At 40.7% G+C, this 16,163-nt stretch overlaps 1 protein-coding gene across 3 annotated transcripts in view; it reads left to right on the forward strand.

Moving 5' to 3' along the window:
• Positions 1-16,163, forward strand: part of LOC139561273 (pyruvate carboxylase, mitochondrial-like) — a 516,102-nt gene that overhangs the window by 29,803 nt on the left and 470,136 nt on the right. For all 3 annotated transcript variants that reach the window (XM_071378258.1, XM_071378257.1, XM_071378259.1), the window contains 5 exons: positions 3,075-3,240; positions 3,964-4,109; positions 7,356-7,473; positions 8,725-8,792; positions 12,436-12,519. In XM_071378258.1, coding sequence (XP_071234359.1) covers positions 3,075-3,240; positions 3,964-4,109; positions 7,356-7,473; positions 8,725-8,792; positions 12,436-12,519 — 582 coding nt within the window. The remainder of the gene's footprint in view (positions 1-3,074; positions 3,241-3,963; positions 4,110-7,355; positions 7,474-8,724; positions 8,793-12,435; positions 12,520-16,163) is intronic.

Here is a 16,163-nt window from a genome sequence, read left to right on the forward strand (position 1 = left end):
TTGAGGTCACTATGGTGTTGAACACTGAGCTGTAGTCAATGAATAGCATTCTCACATAGGTGTTCCTTTTGTCCAGGTGTAAAAGGGCAGTGTGGAGTGCAGTAGAGATTGCATCCTCTGTGGATCTGTTGTTGCGGTATGCAAATTGGAGTGTGTCTAGGGTTTCTGGGATAATGGTGTTGATGTGAGCCATGACCAGCCTTTCAAAGCACTTCCTGGCTACAGACGTGAATGCTACGGGTCGGTAGTCATGTAGGTAGGTTACCTTCGTGTTCTTGGGCACAGGGACTATGGTGATCTGCTTAAAACATGTTGGTATTACAGACTCAGACAGGGAGACGTTGAAAATGTCAGTGAAGACACTTGCCAGTTGGTCAGCGCATGCTCGCAGTACACGTCCTGGTAATCCGTCTGGCCCTGCGGCCGTGTGAATGTTGACCTGTTTAAAGGTCTTACTCTCATCGGCTGCGGAGAGAGTGATCACACAGTCGTCCTGAACAGGTGTCTACTGTTGAGTACTATACTGTACTGTAGTCTACTGTTGAGTACTATACTGTACTGTAGTCTACTGTTGAGTACTATACTGTAGCCAACTGTTGAGAACTATACTGTAGTCTGCTGTTGAGTAGTATACTGTACTGTAGTCTACTGTTGAGTACTATACTGTACTGCTACAAGACCATGGTGCTTGCCTACGGAGCTGTGAGGGGAACGGCACCTCCGTACCTTCAGGCTCTGATCAGGGCCTACACCCAAACAAGGGCACTGCGTTCATCCACCTCTGGCCTGCTCGCCTCCCTACCTCTGAGGAAGTACAGTTCCCGCTCAGCCCAGTCAAAACTGTTCGCTGCTCTGGCACCCCAATGGTGGAACAAACTCCCTCACGACGCCAGGTCAGCGGAGTCAATCACCACCTTCCGGAGACACCTGAAACCCCACCTCTTTAAGGAATACCTAGGATAGGAGAAAGTAATCCTTCTAACCCCCCCCCCCCCCTTAAAAGAGTTAGATGCACTATTGTAAAGTGGTTGTTCCACTGGATATCATAAGGTGAATGCACCAATTTGTAAGTCGCTCTGGATAAGAGCGTCTGCTAAATGACTTAAATGTAAATGTAAATGTAAATGTACTGTAGTCTGCTGTTGAGTACTATACTATAGTCTACTGTTGAGTACTATACTGTAGTCTACTGTTGAGTACTATACTGTACTATAGTCTACTGTTGAGTACTATACTGTAGCCAACTGTTGAGAACTATACTGTAGTCTGCTGTTGAGTACTATACTGTACTGTATTCTACTGTTGAGTACTATACTGTACTGTAGCCTACTGTTGAGTATTATACTGTACTGTAGTCTGCTGTTGAGTACTATACTGTACTGTAGTCTGCTGTTGAGTACTATACTGTACTGTAGTCTGCTGTTGAGTACTATACTGTAGTCTACTGTTGACAACTATACTGTAGTCTGCTGTTGAGTACTATACTGTAGCCAACTGTTGACAACTATACTGTAGTCTGCTGTTGAGTACTATACTGTACTGTAGTCTGCTGTTGAGTACTATACTGTAGTCTACTGTTGACAACTATACTGTAGTCTGCTGTTGAGTACTATACTGTAGCCAACTGTTGAGAACTATACTGTACTGTAGTCTGCTGTTGAGTACTATACTGTACTGTAGTCTACTGATGAGTACTATACTGTACTGTAGCCTACTGTTGAGTACTATACTGTACTGTAGCCTACTGTTGAGTACTATACTGTAGTCTGCTGTTGAGTACTATACTGTAGTCTACTGTTGAGTACTATACTGTAGTCTACTGTTGAGTGCTATACTGTACTGTAGTCTACTGTTGAGTACTATAATGTACAGTAGTCTACTGTTGAGTACTATACTGTACTGTAGTCTACTGTTGAGTACTATACTGTTAGTAGTCTACTGTTGAGTACTATACTGTACTGTAGCCTACTGTTGAGTACTATACTGTAGTCTACTGTTGAGTGCTATACTGTAGTCTGCTGTTGAGTACTATACTATACTATACTATAGTCTACTGTTGAGTACTATACTGTAGCCTACTTTTGAGTACTATACTGTAGTCTAATGTTGAGTACTATACTGTACTGTAGTCTACTGTTGAGTACTATACTGTAGTCTACTGTTGAGTACTATGCTGTACTGTAGTATACTGTTGAGTACTATACTATAGTCTACTGTTGAGTACTATACTATAGTCTACTTTTGAGTACTATACTGTAGACTATCGTTAAATACTATTCTGTAGTCTACTGTTGTGGACTATACTATAGTCTACTGTTGTGGACTATACTGTACTGTAGTCTACTGTTGAGTACTATACTAGACTATAGTCTACTTTTGAGTACTATACTGTAGACTATCGTTAAATACTATTCTGTAGTCTACTGTTGTGGACTATACTATAGTCTACTGTTGTGGACTATACTGTACTGTAGTCTACTGTTGAGTACTATACTAGACTATAGTCTACTTTTGAGTACTATACTGTAGACTATCGTTAAATACTATTCTGTAGTCTACTGTTGTGGACTATACTATAGTCTACTGTTGTGGACTATACTGTACTGTAGTCTACTGTTGAGTACTATACTAGACTATAGTCTACTTTTGAGTACTATACTGTAGACTATCGTTAAATACTATACTATAGTCTACTGTTGTGGACTATAATGTACTGTAGACTATCGTTAAATACTATTCTGTAGTCTACTGTTGTGGACTATACTATAGTCTACTGTTGTGGACTATACTGTACTGTAGTCTACTGTTGAGTACTTTACTATACTATAGTCTACTTTTGAGTACTATACTGTAGACTATCGTTAAATACTATTCTGTAGTCTACTGTTGTGTACTATACTGTACTGTAGTTTATCGTTGAATATTTGGCATAATCTCTCTCCATTTTTCTCCTCTCTGCCTCTCCCTCGTTCTGTCTCTCTCTTTCTCTGTCTGTTTATATCTCCCCCGTTCCCTCCCTCCCTCCCTCCCTCCCTCCCTCCCTCCCTCCCTCCCTCCCTCCCTCCCTCCAACAGGAGAATGGCGTAGATGCTATCCACCCAGGTTATGGGTTTCTATCTGAGAGATCAGACTTTGCCCAGGCCTGTGTTGATGCAGGAGTCCGCTTCATCGGGCCCTCCCCAGAAACTGTGCGCAAGATGGGGGACAAAGTGGAAGCTCGCTCTCTGGCTGTCAGTGCTGGTATGGTCCTCCAACCCTCTTGGCCTCTCACATCTTCAAATACAAGAAACTTTATTGTTCATTTAGGCCCTCAACATTTTTGGGGGGAGAAACGTGCAGTTGTTTCTTACATCAACTGAATTAATCACAAACATGAACAAAAATGACTTAAATGTAAATGTAAATGTAAAAAGACAAATGTACGGTAACTTCAGTGTTTTACGTGTCTGTCTGTGGAGGTTGAGTTCATTATTATTTGTCCTCAGACGTAAAGCATGTCAAAAGTGTACCAGCAGCTCTCTCTCTCTCTCTCTCTCTCTCTCTCTCTCTCTCTCTCTCTCTCTCTCTCTCTCTCTCTGTCTCTCTCTCTCTCTCTGTCTCTCTCTCTGTCTCTCTCTCTCTGTCTCTCTCTCTCTCTCTGTCTCTCTCTCTCTCTCTCTCTCTCTCTCTCTCTCTCTCTCTCTCTCTCTCTCTCGCTCTCTCTCTCTCTCTCTCTCTCTCTCTCTCTCTCTCTCTCTCTCTCTCTCTCTCTCTCTGTCTCTGTCTCTCTCTCTCTCTCTCTCTCTCTCTGTCTCTCTCTCTCTCTCTCTCTGTCTCTCTCTCTGTCTCTCTCTCTCTCTCTCTCTCTCTCTCTCTCTCTCTCTCTCTCTCTCTCTCTCTCTCTCTCTCTCTCTCTCTCTCTCTCTCTCTCTCTCTCTCTCTCTCTCTCTCTCTCTCTCTCTCTCTCTCTCTCTCTCTCTTTAGGTGTACCAGTGGTTCCTGGGACAGATGCTCCTATATCTTCTGTGGGGGAGGCCAGGGTGTTTTCTGAGACCTATGGGTTCCCTATCATCTTTAAAGCTGCCTATGGAGGAGGAGGACGAGGCATGAGGGTGGTTAAAGAGTACGAGGTGAGGACACAGACAGACAGACAGACAGACAGACAGACAGACAGACAGACAGACAGACAGACAGACAGACAGACAGACAGACAGACAGACAGACAGACAGACAGACAGACAGACAGACAGACAGACAGACAGACAGACAGACAGAAAGTGAATGGTTTTCCTGTTATCCCTCTCTGCCCAATTTGTAATCACAAGTAATGTACGGATGACAGTGTATTTTACTGTGTGTGTGTGTGTGTGTGTGTGTGTGTGTGTGTGTGTGTGTGTGTGTGTGTGTGTGTGTGTGTGTGTGTGTGATGAATTCCTTGGCATTCCCCTTGCTGCCAATAAAATGAAAAGCCCTAGCAATCATGCATTCACTTCTAATTTAGCTTAGAATACACACACACACACACACACACACACACACACACACACACACACACACACACACACACACACACACACACACACACACACACACACACACACACACACACACACACACACACACACAGTCTGCTCTCTTAAGCTGTCAGTGTGATTATTAGCAGAGAGAACAGAGAGAAGCTCGACCAGGAATATAACAATGTCTTGGAATCAGATGGAAAGAACGAAGGCTGACGGATTGTAAATGACAATATTGATCCAGAGAGAGAGAGAGAGAGAGAGAGAGAGAGAGAGAGAGAGAGAGAGAGAGAGAGAGAGAGAGAGAGAGAGAGAGAGAGAGAGAGAGAGAGAGAGAGAGAGAGAGAGAGAGAGAGAGAGAGAAGAGAGTTTCTTATTAATATTATGCACACACACACTGTCATATAGCTGATGATGCTCCCTTATGCATAGAAATATGAAGTAACGGTTTGTTGTTCAGCTGTATATTCTGAATAACAGTATTGTTGTAAGTTACTAGGAAACCTTCTTAGGGGGAAAGTATTGTTGTAAAGACCACTATGATGTCAGAGACCACTATGATGTCAGAGACCACTATGATGTCAGAGACCACTATGATGTCAGAGACCATTATGATGTCAGAGACCACTATGATGACAGAGACCACTATGATGTCAGAGACCATTATGATGTCAGAGACCACTATGATGACAGAGACCACTATGATGACAGAGACCACTATGATGTCACACCAAATATGTTTGATGGATTGTGGGAAAAGAGCAGGAATAGGCTTTTGTAGGCTACATTCCAAGCTATGTCTTCCAATGGTGTGACTGCTGTCGGCGTCCAAAGATTATCCAACTTGAATAAACGCTTGGAGGTAAGGATGACAGCAGTGGGGTAGTCAACGGCGATACGGATGTCACTTCTTATTGATATCTACATAGCGCACTGATGTGAATCACATTGCCGCTCTCTCATTTAGCTATTTGCGCCTTACGGATTGTGGTTGTTGTGGACGGCTGTTCACAAATCTAAATGTGTATTTGAACCCAATAATGGTTGAATTCAAGACGTTTAAGCTGCTTATCAATCATTGTTTTTGAAACCAGTGGACAGCCAGGGGAAAATACGCTCTGGCAACAGCTGCATAGTGCAGATCCCAGCCTATGGAATAAAAGTGGGGGCTTTTATTGCTCAATCTAATTCATGCTGATAAATAAATAAATAAATAAATCCATAGACCTCATGGACAGTCAAACTCACACACTTTTGACTTAAAGAGGCAATCTGTAGTTGCTACATCAATTTTGGATTTATTATAAATTATATATATCTATATATATATTCATTGATTCTTGAAGAATATAACTTATAAATGCCTCATGAGCTTTGTTCAACTGTCACACTCCATGAGAACCCAAAATATAAGCTTGTTTTACTCCAATGTTTTTAAACATTGTAAATGTAAACAGACACTGTTTACATTTATGGCTGGTCATGGCTGGTCATCATGGCTGGTCAGTCCTTGCATCCATAGCTCTGTCTATTCATCTGAGAGAGGTTACAACAGAGTAGTGCTGGTTAATACGTACTTAGTTTTGGGGTTATATTCAGGTAAAACAATATGGATAATCTGTACTTCCATATTTCCAAGTCCTCTTCTTGAAGATCAAAGGGAATAACATTTATTGTAATGACTGGAATTCTGATAGACTTTGGTTTTTAATGTAAAGATATAATTTAATGGTATTATTATATGTAGTAGAAAGCGATGGTTTAGAAGAAACCTACGTAACCAACCCATAAAGTTAAATGTAACATCCATGTAAACTTTAACATTGATTTATTACATTTACATTTACATTTAAGTCATTTAGCAGACGCTCTTATCCAGAGCGACTTACAAATTTATCCTGCAATACATGTCGTTCAATTGGTAACATACATTTTGGTCTTCTTCTAATGCTTAAGGGGGTGAAGTAAACTAAAAGTAACTAAATGTAATCAGATTACGGTACTGAGTTTTGGGTAATCCAAAAGTTACGTTACTGATTACAATTTTGGACAGTTAACTAGTAACCTATTACATTTACAAAGTAACCTATTACATTTAAGAAGTAACCTATTACATTTACAAAGCAACCTATTACATTTAGAAAGTAACAGATTACATTTAGAAAGTAACCTATTACATTTAGAACGCAACCTATTACATTTAGAAAGTAACATATTACATTTAGAAAGTAACATATTACATTTAGAACGTAACCTATTACATTTAGAACGTAACCTATTACATTTAGAAAGTAACAGATTACATTTAGAAAGTAACAGATTACATTTAGAAAGTAACATATTACATTTAGAAAGTAACCTATTGCATTTAGAAAGTAACCTATTACATTTAGAAAGTAACAGATTACATTTAGAAAGTAACAGATTACATTTAGAAAGTAACCTACCCAATCCTGGTCGGTAGGTAGGTAAAGTCTTTGACTAACTATTGATTTACTTGATTGATTAACCTGATTGATTGACTATCTCTTCTAGGAACTGGAGTCATCCTCTCAGAGAGCGTACTCTGAATCCCTGACTAACTATTGATTGATAGATTGGTTGGTTTACTGATTGGCTGACCGGTTATGTTAACAGGAACTGGAGTCAAACTCTCAGAGAGCGTACTCTGAGGCTCTGACAGCTGATTGGTTGACCGGTTATGTTAACAGGAACTGGAGGAGAATTACCACAGGGCCTACTCTGAGGCTCTGACAGCTGATTGGTTGACCGGTTATGTTAACAGGAACTGGAGGAGAATTACCACAGGGCCTACTCTGAGGCTCTGACAGCTGATTGGTTGACCGGTTATGTTAACAGGAACTGGAGGAGAATTACCACAGGGCCTACTCTGAGGCTCTGACAGCGTTTGGGAACGGAGCTCTGTTTGTGGAGAAGTTCATCGAGAAACCACGACACATAGAAGTTCAGATCCTGGGTAAGTGTGTACGTGCGCGTGTGTGTGTGCGAGAGTTGGTATAGAGTTGTATTTCATTATTCTGCCTCATTAAAGGTGAATTTGTTGGCTGCAAATTGCTGTGTGTGTGTGTGTGTGTGTAAATACCAGCCGCTCGTGGCATGCTTGGACAGCCTCATTTAGGTGCTAGCTGGTGGCTCTGATATTTGGCAGTCTCGGCCAGGTACACAGGCTTCCAGTGCGTTGCCTCCAGATTGTGGGCCTGACAAAAACTAGGGCAAAGCAATTGGCTAGATGCTGCTCTGTTTCAGCTGTCGTGGGAAAACTAGCTGTTTTTGAGAAGGAAGTGCTTTACGTACACTTGAGGGCCGTGCAAACAGGGACCCTTGAAATGTTTGGATCCTTTGATTGGTGGATTCAAATAAACTATTTAATGTGTGTGTCTATGTCTGGGGACATTGGGAGATGAATTAGTGTCTACAGGGCAAGTTTGGGATTTAAATTACTCAAAATATCTCCCTCCCTCCCTCCCTCCCTCCCTCCCTCCCTCCCTCTCTCTTTATCTATCTCTCTCTCTCCCTCTCCCTCTACCTCTCTGTCTCTCTCTCTCTCTCTCTCTCTCTCTCTCTCTCTCTCTCTCTCTCTCTCTCTCTCTCTCTCTCTCTCTCTCGCTCTCTCTCTCTCTCTCTCTCTCTCTCTCTCTCACCCACTCACTCTCTCTCTCTCTCACCCACTCTCTCTCTCTCTCTCACCCACTCTCTCTCTCTCTCACCCTCTCTCTCTCTCTCTCTCACCCACTCTCTCTCTCTCTCACCCTCTCTCTCTCTCTCTCTATCTCACTCTCACCCTCTCTCTCTCTCTCTCTCTCTCTCTCTCTCTCTCTCTCTCTCTCTCTCTCTCTCTCTCTCTCTCTCTCTCTCCCACTCTCTCTCTCTTTCTCTCTCTCCTCTCTCTCTCTCTCTCTCTCTCTCTCTCTCTCTCTCTCTCTCTCTCTCTCTCTCTCTCTCTCTCTCTCTCTCTCTCACCCACTCTCTCTCTCTCTCTCTCTCTCTCTCCTCTCTCTCTCTCTCTCTCTCTCTCTCACCCTCTCTCTCTCTCTCTCTCTCACTCTCACCCCCCCTCTCTCTCTCTCTCTCTCTCTCTCTCTCTCTCTCTCTCTCTCTCTCTCTCTCCTCTCTCACCCACTCTCTCTCTCTCTCTCTCTCTCTCTCTCTCTCTCTCTCTCTCTCTCACCCACTCTCTCTCTCTCTCTCTCTCTCTCTCCATCCCCAGGTGATAAGTATGGGAACATAATACATCTCTATGAGAGAGACTGTTCCATTCAGAGAAGACATCAGAAGGTATCTATATACCCCTATATACCTATAATATATATCTATATACCCCTATATACCTATAATATATATCTATATACCCCTATATACCTATAATATATATATCTATATACCCCTATATACCTATAATATATCTATATACCCCTATATACCTATAATATATATCTATATATACCCCTATATACCTATACTATATATCTATATACCCCTATATACCTATAATATATATCTATATACCCCTATATACCTATAATATATATCTATATACCCCTATATACCTATAATATATATCTATATACCCCTATATACCTATAATATATATCTATATACCCCTATATACCTATAATATATATCTATATACCCCTATATGCCTATAATATATATCTATATACCCCTATATACCTATACTATATATCTATATATACCCCTATATGCCTATAATATATATACCCCTATATACCTATAATATATATCTTTATATACCCCTATATACCTATAATATATATATATACCCCTATATACCTATAATATATATCTATATACCCCTATATACCTATAATATATATCTATATACCCCTATATGCCTATAATATATATCTATATACCCCTATATACCTATAATATATATCTATATATACCCCTATATACCTATAATATATATATATATACCCCTATATACCTATACTATATATCTATATACCCCTATATACCTATAATATACAGTGGGGAGGACAAGTATTTGATACACTGCCGATTTTGCAGGTTTTCCTACTTACAAAGCATGTAGAGGTCTGTAATTTTTATCATAGGTACACTTCAACTATGAGAGACGGAATCTAAAACAAAAATCCAGAAAATCACATTGTATGATTTTTAAGTAATTAATTTGCATTTTATTGCATGACATAAGTATTTGATCACCTACCAACCAGTAAGAATTCCGGCTCTCACAGACCTGTTAGTTTTTCTTTAAGAAGCCCTCCTGTTCTCCACTCATTACCTGTATTAACTGCAACTGTTTGAACTCGTTACCTGTATAAAAGACACCTGTCCACACACTCAATCAAACAGACTCCAACCTCTCCACAATGGCCAAGACCAGAGAGCTGTGTAAGGACATCAGGGATAGAATTGTAGACCTACACAAGGCTGGGATGGGCTACAGGACAATAGGCAAGCAGCTTGGTGAGAAGGCAACAACTGTTGGTGCAATTATTAGAAAATGGAAGAAGTTCAAGATGACGGTCAATCACCCTCGGTCTGGGGCTCCATGCAAGATCTCACCTCGTGGGGCATCAATGATCATGAGGAAGGTGAGGGATCAGCCCAGAACTACACGGCAGGACCTGGTCAATGACCGGAAGAGAGCTGGGACCACAGTCTCAAAGAAAACCATTAGTAACACACTACGCCGTCATGGATTAAAATCCTGCAGCGCACGCAAGGTCCCCCTGCTCAAGCCAGCGCATGTCCAGGCCCGTCTGAAGTTTGCCAATGACCATCTGGATGATCCAGAGGAGGAATGGGAAAAGGTCATGTGGTCTGATGAGACAAAAATAGAGCTTTTTGGTCTAAACTCCACTCGCCGTGTTTGGAGGAAGAAGAAGGATGAGTACAACCCCAAGAACACCATCCCAACCGTGAAGCATGGAGGTGGAAACATCATTCTTTGGGGATGCTTTTCTGCAAAGGGGACAGGACGACTCTACCGTATTGAGGGGAGGATGGATGGGGCCATGTATCGCGAGATCTTGGCCAACAACCTCCTTCCCTCAGTAAGAGCATTGAAGATGGGTCGTGGCTGGGTCTTCCAGCATGACAACGACTCGAAACAGACAGCCAGGGCAACTAAGGAGTGCCTCCGTAAGAAGCATCTCAAGGTCCTGGAGTGGCCTAGCCAGTCTCCAGACCTGAACCCAATAGAAAATCTTTGGAGGGAGCTGAAAGTCCGTATTGCCCAGCGACAGCCCCGAAACCTGAAAGATCTGGAGAAGGTCTGTATGGAGGAGTGGGCCAAAATCCCTGCTGCAGTGTGTGCAAACCTGGTCAAGAACTACAGGAAACGTATGATCTCTGTAATTGCAAACAAAGGTTTCTGTACCAAATATTAAGTTCTGCTTTTCTGATGTATCAAATACTTATGTCATGCAATAAAATGCAAATTAATTACTTAAAAATCATACAATGTGATTTTCTGGATTTTTTTTTATCTATATACCCCTATATACCTATAATATATATATATATACCCCTATATACCTATAATATATATCTATATACCCCTATATACCTATAATATATATATACAGTACCAGTCAAAAGTTTTGGACACACCTACTTATTCCAGGGTTTTTCTTTATTTTTACTATTTTCTACATTGTACAGTAATATTGAAGACATCAAAACTATGAAATAACACATATGGAATCATGTAGTAACCAAAAAATGAAGTGAGTGGTACTGCATATACACAGTGCATTCGGAGAGTATTCAGACCTCTTCACTTTTTCCACATCTTGTTACGTTACAGCATTATTCTAAAATTAATAAAATAAATTTTTTCCTCATCAATCTACACACAATACCCCATAACGACAAAGTGAAAACATGTTTTGTAAATGTTTGCACGTGTATAAAAATGTAAATGTATTAAATGTAAGTGTATAAAAAATGTATTTATTCCTGTATTATTTATTCCTTTACTATTAATTCCTTTAATATTTATTATTTTACTATTTATTACTTATTTTTATTAGTTATTTTTTATTCCTTTACTATTTTTCTTTACTATTTACTACTTCTTTTTTATTACCATTTATTATTTTTATTAATATTATTTATCACTTTACTATTTATTAATGTACTATTTATTCATTTACTATTTATTCCTTTACTATTGATTATTTTACCATTTATTATTTACTATTTATTCCTTTACTATTTTTTCCTTTACTATTTATTACTTTACTATTTAATTTTTACTAATTATTCCTTTACTATTTATTACTTATTTTTTATTACTTTAGTATTTATTACTTTAGTCTTTATTCCTTTACTATGTATTACTTTCTATGTATTCCTTTACTATTTAATTTAAATGTTTTATTACTTTAATAATTATTGCTTTACTGTTAACTATTTTACTATTTATTACTTTACTATTTATTCCTTTACTATTTACTACTTATTTTTTATTACTTTAGTATTAATATTTTAAATATTTATTACTTTCTATGGATTCCTTTACTATTTTTTTTTTTTTTAACTTTAGTACTTATTGCTTTACTGTTTATTACTTATTAAATATAATTAATTAATAAATAATTAATTATTTTTCATTACTTTACTATTTATTACTTTACTATTTATTCCTTATTTTTTTATGACTTCACTTTTTGTATTACCTCAGTGTTAAAAAGTCTCTTATTTGCTAACGTCTACTTCTCTAATGACATCATATATATTGTAATGTGTTATATATGGTTTTATTTTGGTCAAATTATGTTTTTGAGATGTTGTCCTTTAACTCTTGCTCCTATTGAGCTTTTTTTCCCGATGTGAAAGTCTGTCTCTGTTTAATGAAGGTGTTGTTAATAAAGTTGCAGTGTGTTTGAAGGCGGTGTTAATAAAGTTGTGTTGTGTTTTGTAGGTGGTGGAGATTGCCCCTGCGGCCGACCTGGACCCTCATCTAAGAGAACGACTGACTTCTGACTCTGTCAAACTGGCCAAACAGGTATGGACAAGGAAACACACACACACACACACACACACACACACACACACACACACACACACACACACACACACACACACACACACACACACACACACACACACACACACACACACACACACACACACACACACACACACACACACACACACACACACACACACACACACACACACACACATACACACACTCTGGCTGCCTACTAATGATTGACTTGACTGCTCTGATGAATCCATCCATAAGTCTGTGAGCGTTTACTCTGCCTGCCTACTAATGAATGACCTGGCAGCTCTGATGAATCCATCCATAAGTCTGTGAGCGTTTACTCTGCCTGCCTACTAATGATTGACCTGGCAGCTCTGATGAATCCATCCATAAATCTGTGAGCGTTTACTCTGCCTGCCTACTAATGATTGACCTGGCAGCTCTGATGAATCCATCCCTTTCATCTGGCTGTTCAGAAATTAATAATAGATATCTCTCCCTATCAAGATCACTGAGGCATCATCCTTGTGTGTGTGTGTGTGTGTGTGTGTGTGTGTGTGTGTGTGTGTGTGTGTGTGTGTGTGTGTGTGTGTGTGTGTGTGTGTGTGTGTGTGTGTGTGTGTGTGTGTGTGTGTGTGTGTGTGTGTGTGTGTGTGTGTGTGTGTGTGTGTGTGTGTGTGTGTGTGTGTGTGTGTGTGTGTGAGAGAGAAACCGACCTCGTTCCATAAACACTAAAACATGGTGTCCTCACATCCCAATGATCGTCATGGATGTGTAGAAAAACGCTGTGGAAATATCCCTGTCCAATCGCTATCAATGAAAACATCAAATAGATTACAGGGTTGAAGGGAACAGAGGAGAGGAGATGTTACAGAGGATGAGAGTAATCAATAGTTGAGCCAGTGAGGGAACGAAGGAGAGAGGGAGGGGAGGAAAGAGATGATGGGTTTGCCCCGATGAGGATCTGTGATTTGTGATTGAAGGATGTAGAACTAAAAGTAAGAACGTTGTAGAATAATAGTGAAGACATCAACACTGTGAAATAACACATGTGGAATCATGTAGTAACCAAACATGTGTGGAGAGATGGGATGGAGAGAAGAGTAGGAGAGGATGATAGGAGATGAGTAAGGAAGGTAAGGAGACCCCAGAGTCCTGGATGTGATGGAAGGATAAAGGGGAATGGAGGGATGCAGGTTAGAGGAGGAGATGAGGTAGACGAGAGAGCCCCAAGTGTCCTGAATGAAGAATGTGATGGTAGGATGGAAAGATGACGAGGGAAGAGGAGAGGAGGGAGGGGAGGAGAGAAGAGAAGGGAGGGTAGGGGAGGACAGGGGTGTAGAAGCCCCCAGAGAGATGAAATGACAGAGAGGGAGAAAGAGGGGAAACAGAGAGGGGGGGGGAGATAGAGTGAGGGGAGATAGATAGATAGATATATATAGAGAGAGAATGGTTAGCAATTAGACCCAACCAAATCATGAGAAAACAAAAAGAGAATTACTTGACACATTGGAAAGAATTAACAAAATAACAGAGCAAACTAGAATGCTATTTGGCCCTAAACAGAGAGCACACAGTGGCAGACTACCTGACCACTGTGACTGACCCAAACTTAAGGAAAGCTTTGACTATGTACAGACTCAGTGAGCATAGCCTTGCTATTGAGAAAGGCCGCTGTAGGCAGACCTGGCTCTCAAGAGAAGACAGGCTATGTGCACACTGCCCACAAAATGAGGTGGAAACTGATTGCACTTCCTAACCTCCTGCCAAATGTATGACCATATTAGAGACACATATTTCCCTCAGATTACACAGATCCACAAAGAATTCGAAAACAAACCCAATTTTGATAAACTCCCCTATCTACTGGGTGAAATACCACAGTGACATCACAACAGCAAGATTGTGACGTGTTGCCACAAGAAAAGGTCAACCAGTGAAGAACAAACACCATTGTAAATACAACCCATATTTATGCTTATTTATTTTCCCTTATGTACTTTAACTATTTGTACATTGTTACAACACTGTATATATACATAATATGACATTTGTAATGTCTTTATTGTTTTGAAACTTCTGTATGTGTAATGTTTACTGTTAATTTGTATTGTTTATTTCACTTTTGTATATTATCTACCTCACTTGCTTTGGCAATGTTAACATATGTTTCCCATGTCGATAAAGCCCCTTGAATTGAACTGAAATATGAATTAAACAACGGAGTTAGCTGAGATATGGAGTGATGAAAGGAGAGAGGAAACAACTGGATGGAAGAGAGAGAGAGAGAGAACGGACATTTTGTTGACATTTTAAGCTGTGGGCTGTGTCTCAAATCGTACCCTTTCACCCTACACCCTTCACCCTACATTACATTAAAGTAGTGCACAAAATAGGCAACAGGGTACCGCTTGGGATGGAGAGTATATCGTTTTTTAATCTTCATTCCAGAGTCATTTGTGAGATAGTTCAACCTGTCATGTCAGAGTGAGAAATGCTGTTGTTATCCCCTAGGCAAATTACTGCAGGTGTTTGTTTGTGTGTGACAGTGTATGTGTGTGAGTCTGTTTGGTGTGTGTGTGTGTGTGTGTGTGTGTGTGTGTGTGTGTGTGTGTGTGTGTGTGTGTGTGTGTGTGTGGTGAGTGAGTGAGTTTGTGTCTGTCTCATGATGCATTCTGCTGTTGTTTGATAAGTGAAGCCTAAGTACCTTAGAGAGAGAGATGGTGAAATATTGAGAGAGATGGAGAGATATTGAGAGATGGAGAGAAAGAGAGAGAAATAGAGAGAGAGAGATGGGGAGAGAGAGAGAGATATTGAGATGGAGAGAGGGAGAAATATTGAGAGATGGAGAGAGAGAGGGAGAGAGATGGAGAGATGGCAGAAATATTGAGAGATGGAGAGAGAAATGTTGAGAGATGGAAAGAGAGAGAGAGATGGGGAGAGATGGAGAGATATTTACATTTACATTTAAGTCATTTAGCAGACGCTCTTATCCAGAGCGACTTACAAATTGGTGCATTCACCTTATGATATCCAGTGGAACAACCACTTTACAATAGTGCATCTAACTCTTTTAAGGGGGGGGGGGGGGGGGGGTTAGAAGGATTACTTTATCCTATCCTAGGTATTCCTTAAAGAGGTGGGGTTTCAGGTGTCTCCGGAAGTTGGTGATTGACTCCGCTGACCTGGCGTCGTGAGGGAGTTTGTTCCACCATTGGGGTGCCAGAGCAGCAAACAGTTTTGACTGGGCTGAGCGGGAACTGTACTTCCTCAGAGGTAGGGAGGCGAGCAGGCCAGAGGTGGATGAACGCAGTGCCAATGTTTGGGTGTAGGGCCTGATCAGAGCCTGAAGGTACGGAGGTGCCGTTCCCCTCACAGCTCCGTAGGCAAGCACCATGGTCTTGTAGCGGATGCGAGCTTCAACTGGAAGCCAGTGGAGAGAGCGGAGGAGCGGGGTGACGTGAGAGAACTTGGGGAGGTTGAACACCAGACGGGCTGCGGCGTTCTGGATGAGTTGTAGGGGTTTAATGGCACAGGCAGGGAGCCCAGCCAACAGCGAGTTGCAGTAATCCAGACGGGAGATGACAAGTGCCTGGATTAGGACCTGCGCCGCTTCCTGTGTGAGGCAGGGTCGTACTCTGCGAATGTTGTAGAGCATG

Source organism: Salvelinus alpinus, chromosome 31, assembly GCF_045679555.1.
Source record: "Salvelinus alpinus chromosome 31, SLU_Salpinus.1, whole genome shotgun sequence".
Lineage (NCBI taxonomy): Eukaryota > Metazoa > Chordata > Actinopteri > Salmoniformes > Salmonidae > Salvelinus > Salvelinus alpinus.